The sequence below is a fragment of the Myotis davidii genome, unplaced genomic scaffold (assembly GCF_000327345.1).
Source record: "Myotis davidii unplaced genomic scaffold, ASM32734v1 scaffold19, whole genome shotgun sequence".
Lineage (NCBI taxonomy): Eukaryota > Metazoa > Chordata > Mammalia > Chiroptera > Vespertilionidae > Myotis > Myotis davidii.
This window is the reverse complement of record NW_006289854.1, coordinates 668453-676661: the sequence shown is the minus strand read 5'-3', so window position 1 is coordinate 676661 and position 8209 is coordinate 668453. Positions and strand designations below refer to the sequence as shown.

General features: G+C 35.7%; 1 protein-coding gene across 1 annotated transcript in view; it reads right to left on the bottom strand.

The window, feature by feature from the left end:
* ATG2B (autophagy related 2B) overlaps window positions 1–8209 on the bottom strand; it is a 68968-nt gene that overhangs the window by 42787 nt on the left and 17972 nt on the right. Inside the window, exons 9-15 of the mRNA XM_006762717.2 lie at window positions 7680–7834; window positions 7483–7588; window positions 6571–6832; window positions 4632–4782; window positions 3820–3912; window positions 3500–3688; window positions 1125–1398 (exon numbers count right to left, since the gene is read on the bottom strand). Of these exons, the coding sequence (XP_006762780.1) occupies window positions 1125–1398; window positions 3500–3688; window positions 3820–3912; window positions 4632–4782; window positions 6571–6832; window positions 7483–7588; window positions 7680–7834 (1230 nt within the window). The remainder of the gene's footprint in view (window positions 1–1124; window positions 1399–3499; window positions 3689–3819; window positions 3913–4631; window positions 4783–6570; window positions 6833–7482; window positions 7589–7679; window positions 7835–8209) is intronic.

Below are 8209 nucleotides of genomic sequence, written 5' to 3'. Positions count from 1 at the left end.
TAAGGGGGGAAAAAAGAGGAACAAATGTAATAATCTGAACAATAAAGATTTAATTAAAATTAAAAAAAACACACACAATGATGTGTCATCTCACACCTGTCAGAATGATTATCATCAATAAATTAACAAACAGCAAGTGCTGGCGAGGATGTGGAGAAAAGGGAACACTAGTTCACTGCTGGTGGGAATGGAAAACAATATGGATTCCTCAAAAAACAATAAAGATTTAATTAAAATTAAAAAAAACACACACAATGAGATGTCATCTCACACCTGTCAGAATGATTATCATCAATAAATTAACAAACAGCAAGTGCTGGCGAGGATGTGGAGAAAAGGGAACACTAGTTCACTGCTGGTGGGAATGGAAAACAATATGGATTTTCCTCAAAAAATTAAAAATGGAACTTCCATTTGACCCAGAGATCCCACTTCTGGGAAAATATCCTAAAAACTCCAAAACATCAATCAGAAAGAATATATGCACTCATATGTTCATAGCAGTGTTATTTACAATAGCTAAGATTTGGAAACTGTCCAAGCGCCCATCAGTGGATGAGCGGATAAAAAGCTGTGGGACATTTACACAATGGAAAACTATGCAGCTGTAATAAGAGGATCTCTTCAGGACTGCATGGATGGACCTGAAGACTACTATGCTAAGTGAAATAAGCCAACCTGAGAAAGACAAATATCACATAATCTCACTTATTTGTGGAATCTAATGAACAAAATGAATTGACCAACAAAATAGGACCCGAAGCAATGGAGGCATAAAAAAGACTCAATGTGGGGGTCAGGGGATGAGGAGAAAGAAACCAAAGAACTTATAAACTTATATGCATAGCCCATGGACACAGATAGTGAGTGGTAAAGACGTGGGTGTGTGAGGGGATAAAGGGAGAAATCTGTAATACTGTCAACAATAAAAAAATATATTTAAAAAAACCGACTTATCTTACATATTTGTATACAATACTGGGAAAAAGTTGTTACTCTTGTTCTCTAACATTATGTTTTCTAATTGTATTTTTTTACAGCTGTCATATACTTCTTCATGCTCTAGGCTTCAGCAGCAGTTGTTTGTTTACAGTTTGTGCTTTTACAGGCACGTGCAATCTTACCAGTTAGTTCTCTAAAGGTAAGTTCCAATTTAATTTGTTCTGGGGTTGATCCTCCTATGAATTCAGTCTTAAATTCTAGATCTGTGAATGCTAAATGGAGAATCTCCTTCTGAAGTGACTTCTTAAACCACGGTCCTCTTTCCTGATCTGATCGAAGATCGGGTATTGGGAAACGAACAGAAAGGTTTAATGCTGGTGTGGCAACTTGTACCGATATTCGACAATTAGCAGGATTATGTGAGTCATCTAGAAACACTTCAGTGAAAGCCTTGTGCTAAAACAAAACATCAAAATATAGGCCAAATGTTAAATTAAGTAAATAAACAAGTGACATTAGTATTCAAGTACTCAACATTGCAATATGTATAATCACATTTCCTCATTCAGTATAGTACATTAAAATACAATTCAAAATAACCACTACCATATTAGTTTAGTGTAATGAAATTTTATAATCCAACTAAAGGCCCAGTTTATGAAAATTCATGTGCTGGAGGGGGGTCCATCAGCCTGGCCTGCCCCCTCTCACAGTCCAGGAGCCCTCAGGGGCGGGAGGGGACCCTTCGATTGGGGGAAGGTGACGCCCCATCACTCCTCTGCTGCTGCCACTGCCGGCAACACAAGCCTTGGCCAGCCCTGGTTACCTGAGCCTCAGGTGGCCCTCGGCGGCTGGGGGGCTGAGGGCAGGTCCGGCCGCACCATGTGCCTTCCACCACCCCCCCGGCGGGACTGAAAGGATTGGGGGACTCCAGCAGGGCTGAGGGGACTGGGCGCCGCCATCTTGTGGCTATGGGCACCACCATCTTTGTGATGGTCAATTTGTATATTCCCTCTTTATTAGATAGGATAGCTACTGATAAAAACCAGAATACTAGCAACATGTAAACCCTCATATAAAAGAAATAAAAATAAAAGCTGAACCAAAGTGAAAACACAGTGATATATATTTCACTACAGGTTTAAAAAGAATAACATGTAAATTAGCTCCTCAACAAATTCAATAGTTAAAAATCACTATAAAAAAATAAAATAAAAAAACAAAACAAAACAAAAATCACTATAGTGCCCAGTATTCAGTTTGAAGGATTTACCTACACATATGCTACTTTAAAGACTCAATATGAACGTAAAATCAGACAAATTATGCCAATTGCAAAGGACCATCCCTGACTCATCTTTGTACTTCCTGGACTAAGCCCAGAGCCTGGCACATCACAGGTTCTACATAAATATCCAGTAAGTGACTCACTCTATGTTCTCATTCAACCCAAGGGCATCATCCCAACAAATGGCTCTTACAAACCAAAATACACATGCACCATTTACTCCAGTCATGTTATAGTAAAAAGTCCAAAGAACATGCCCTTCAGACAAAAGCCTGTTTCTATTCTTTCTCTAAAATGCATTGAAAAATAAAGCTTTAGTCCAGGGTGCACTATCATGAATCAGTCTCTAAGCACCCAGATTATAAAGTTCCCTTTGGTGCTAGATTTGGATTTTTAACAAAGATATTCTTTCTCTCCCCATCTGACATTCCAGTTCTCTCTCTTACTTCAGCAAAAATTATACACCTATAGCTGACAGCAAATAGAGACATTAGTCCCACAGAACTTAAAATAACAAGCAACTGGTGACAAAAATTAAAGAATGCTGATTTAATCTGAATACCATCACTAAGTGAGGGAGAAGGAAAAAAAGTAAAAAATAAAATATATTTTCTTTTCAACCAAAGTTATCTCTGTTCCTGGTCCTACACCTCCCAAATTCCTAATAGATTTCTTGCAAATCTGTCTTATTTAATTTGCTTTTGAAAAGACACCAGGAACCAGATTTAGGTACAAGTCACATAATGTGATGCCCAATAACACTGTGAAATATGTTCACATTTTCAAAAGTATATCTTATCTTATATGGGCTCTATTTTATAGGTGGATCAAGTACTTTGTGAAATGTGTGAATAACTAAAATTTTGTGATTATAATCACAGTTTGTAAAATTAAGATAACACAGAAAAGGAAAGAAAATCTAATTCTATTCCTCTAACAAAATCAATACTACCAACTGGTATATTTCCATTCATTCTTTTTCTATACATCAATTTTATTCACACCGTTGTAATGGAAGTTTACTTCTTCACAAGCCTTCTTCACGTTGCTGCACCATCTTCACAACCATCATTTAAAATGGGTACAAAGAGTTTCACCCAGTATGTTAGCAAAACTTATTTAGCTATCTAATATCCAGACATAAAAGACGTCTCCATTTTTCATTATTACCAATAATGTTAATTTAAGAATACTTAAGTTCAGAAATAATCCAAATAAGCCTATGAGCTTAATAATTCTGATTAGCATTTGCAACTTTTGACTACTTACCAGACTAATATGCTTATTATATGAAGTATACATGTGAGATGCCATCATCTCTACTGTAGTAAGTTTCTGTGGTTGAAGCAAGGAATTTAATCTGTCCACAATACTAATATCCAGCTCACAAAATACGGGATTTAATTTAATTTGTAATTCTGCCTTCTGAGGAACAGAACTAAGTCTTGCTTGATTACCCTTTTAAAAGAAGAAAAGCATTAATATGATCACTAATGATACTATAAAACTAAGTTAAAACCTTCCATTTGTGACAAAATATATGTCAATTAAAAACTTACAGGTGGTAATCACAGAGAAAGATCTCTTACCTGGGGCCCTTTATTCTCAGAATGCTTATAATGAAGCTGAAGACACATAGGGGGATGGGAATCAGTTCTTTCTTTGGAATGGAACATTAAAAGCTTGAAAACAAAGATGAAAATAAATTAAAGGTAAAGATATTAAGCTATAATTAATCAAATGAATTAACAGACGTGCTAACATAATATTGGGAAGAATTTTTTGGAGTCGGGAAACTTTAAGTTTTCATTGTCTCTTACTACCAATATGAATCTTGACAGGTTAGTTAACTTTTGTGATACTTAGTACCTCATCTACAGAATGTAGGGAGGACTCAAGCAAATAAATGCCCAAGAAACTGCTTTGAAGTAAAAAGTACATGAGGGCAAAATAAAAGCAACAAATGTCACTCTGATAGCTTAGAAAAGTGTCTCTTGGACACACTATTAGGATAGGAATAACAACAGATTAAAAATAAACAAACACAAGACATTGCACTTGTCTTCAACAGTGACAGAACAGTGCTTAGCACACAGCAGCTATTAGGTGAATAACAGAATTCTCCTGAAATTAAGAGTGTTTAGAAAATGAGTGAAATGAAGTCATTTGTCCATAACCTGTCAACTCTAAATCAAACATTTTAACAGACTCTTATTGCCATGAAAGCCATACTTAAAAATCTGTTGCAATAAAACAAATGCCTGTGCGCGCGCACACACACACACACACCTCTTCCTATATTACTTCCTATTCCTTAAGAAAATCACTTCTGTTCATACAATTCTTAAAGAGCAAGACAGACTTAAAGAATAATCATAAAGGGAAAGTACTTAGCATTTACCTCTGTATAGTGAGGAGAAACAGAATGAAAATCAGTTGGAAACAGGCACTCCAAAAGTTCCATTTGACCAATAGACATATCAGTACTAAAATACCTGGAAGCTGATCTTTGTCTTTGTTCATAGGATACTTTGATGCCAGTGCCTATGAATCTATAATAAGACATGAAACAGTTGAGAGTATGCATTGGATTCTAGACTAAACAATGTGTCAAACAGTACACAAGTATTAATGAAGTATAACAATGGCCTACCTATTCTGATAAATTCAAGTTGTAACTAATATTCCTAAGGATATTAACCAGAAAGGTTATTTAAAATTTCACTGACAGAAGATAACAAAACCAATTCGTTTGACAGGAAATTATCCAGGATATATTTATTTCCCAACACCGCCCTTCCTTCCTCCACATTTTAAAATGCACACTACAGTGGATAAAATCTTTAAAACTATAAAATATGTATGTAATAGTTTCTTAAAATTATCTAAAACATTGTGTAATATTTTTAAAACTTCAGTGCTCAAATGAAGGTATTCCTCTAGTTTTTATTGTTTTGTTGTATTTCCTACTGACAGATATTTGAAACCTCATCAAAAACTGGAACAGCCCTAGCCAGTTTGGCTCAGTAAACAGAGCTTCAGCCTGCGGACTGAAGGGCCCCAGGTTCAATTTCGGTCAAGGGCACATGCCCAGGTTGCAGGCTCAATCCCTAGTTGAGGGCATGCAGGAGGCAGCTGATCAATGATGTTTCTCTCTCATCGATGTTTCTAACTCTCTATTCCTCTCCCTTCCTCTCTGTAAAAAATCAATAAAATATATTTTAAAAAATAAATAAATAAATAATAAGAGGAAGAAAAAAATGGGGTTTTTTTTGTAGTTTGTTAAAAATAGATACAATGGTTCTAACCTGCAGAATTTCTTTTGCTAAATATAAAAGCTAATTTGCATATTAATTTTAATACTTCAAAAAAGTTACTTGAAATAAAAGCCCAAAATATTTTCTAAAAACATTAATATATTGTATAAATCATTGTATTAAATAACACAACCGATAACTTACAGGTCACTTTCATGTTAAAATAAATAGCGCCAGAACCGGTTTGGCTCAGTGGATAGAGCGTCGGCCTGCGGACTGAAAGGTCCCAGGTTCGATTCCGGTCAAGGGCATGTACCTTGGTTGCGGGCACGTACCTTGGTTGCGGGCACATCCCCAGTAGGAGATGTGCAGGAGGCAGCTGATCGATGTTTCTCTCTCATCGATGTTTCTAACTCTCTATCTCTCTCCCTTTCTCTCTGTAAAAAATCAATAAAATATATTTTAAAAAAAAAATAGCATGAACAATACTATAAAATATGTATGTAACACATATGTATTAATGTTAACACATTAACAATACTATATACTTACAAATTTAATTATCTCATCTATTAGAACTCAACCCATGGAGAGATCATAGACTATCTGGACAGTTTTCTAAGTAGAAGGTGAAAATGTAGCATCAAGCTCCCCAGCCTCAGTACCACTTCCTCATGGCCAGTGGCATGTGGATCATTTCCAAGTTCCTTCTAGTAAGTTTATTCTACCCGCACCACCGCTGCCATCTCTGCTAAGCCAGTAACAAGAACAACTATTTTTATGATTGTAATGGTGTCAGTAGGTATGATGGCATAATGTGGTCAAAGAAATTTGACAAGAGCAGGGCAGGGAGCTAAACAAAAGATAATCTCCAAACTCCAGATTATCTACAGCTTCTATCTGAATAACCTGAGTGAGTCTGTGATAAACATCTTTGCAGCAGTCGAAGAAAACCTCCCTCATTCCACTCATTTACAAATAAAATGTGAATTAGAAAAACAAATGGAGTGAGGTAGATAGATAAAAACAAAAGTCCACTTTGGTTCTTTTCCAAGAATTGTTAATAAATATGAGAGCATTTACCTAAGGTGATCATGTGAGCAAGCTTCTGCAAATACTGTTCTGAAAGATTTAAAATCATCTGTTGAAAATCTCGCTGGATCTATCTTTTCTATACAAGAAAAGAAAGCTATCGCCAGAGGTGTCAATGGATTAAGGTTCAATGATGTTTCAGGTGGAGACAATGGATCAATGTGAAGCACAGAGATTGACAAAGTTCCCACAGCTAGTCGAAAAATGAGCTCAGGCCTGGATTCATCCATTGAGACAGATCTAGAGGGGAGAGCTGAAATGCATGTGTTCAAATTATACACATAAAATTTAACAGTTAAAAACAATCCATTATATCAAAATTATGACATTTATTCGTGCATTCCTTTTCAAAAACAGGTGATTACACAATAGTTTGAATGATATTAAACAAGTAAATAAAATGAACTGTTATCTTTCTGCATTTCACATGCAGGATCCTTGGTACCTGAAGTACAAAGAAGTATGCTACAATAGGAAATGTGTGAACAAAGCTTTGCATTAATAAAACTGTACTGGGAAAGTCAGAGATGAACCCGAGCTGCTCACTAAATTTTCCTCCAAGCCTGTATTCTACTCCAGTTAAATTTTGCAGGGAATGAACCTGAGGTTCTCTTTCAAGGGAAGTATAAACAGTGAAACAAAAATCAGATGGTTGGTTGAGACTCTTCAACTGCAATAATATGGAGTTTATGGTGAACTTTTTACTAAAAATACTTAAGTTTTTAAGTACCCAAAGAATACAGGAAATGTGCAACTATATTAAATACTTCACAGTGAGTTGCTCAGCAATGCTTCATATGTATACGAAGGAAAAGAAAAGAAGCAGGATGGCATTTTTTTTTAATTTTAAGTTTTTAAAAATCCTAGCGGAAACCGTCAACAACGACCTTATTTGTCACTTACAAGTCTTCTGTAGAGACGATGGGTGAACTAGGTTGGACGGCAGTGTTGACCCTCTTACTGGCTGTTCTTTATGATGATCAAGGAAATCTCCCCAGGTTGGCTGAAGCTATAAAAGAAATGTGGAAAGCAGATGAATAAAATATTGAATTTTAGAAACAAGTTTTCAAGAATAGAACAAAAATTAAATAATACTTTACCACAGTAGCACTTAAGGGAGATCCAGCTGGGGTATTTGTATATGTGCTAGTTAATGATAACTCAAGGTCCATATTTGGGGGGTCCCCAAGAGGTGGAAGAGAAGAGAGACTATGGGACATGTCCATATCAGCCATGGAGAAGAAAACTTCTTCTTCTAAAGAGAATTAAACTTTGTCAATTGTATTGTAATTCCAAAAATCTACATCTTTTAAGTTAATATACACTTAATATAGTATTCTTCTTTCAGATTACCTGAGATATAGGCTACCCTAAATTTTATGTTACTTCCAGTGAGGTAATTTATTTGGATCTAAGATATAAATGGCACAGTAAAAAATCAACTGAACATAGGTCAACCAAAGGTTATGCTATACTGTTGGTGAACTTTTTAAAAAATATATGATGCCCTAGCCCAGCCATGGGCAAACTACGGCCCGCGGGCCGGATCCGACCCGTTTGAAATGAATAAAACTAAAAAAAAAAAGACCGTACCCTTTTATGTAATGATGTTTACTTTGAATTTATATTA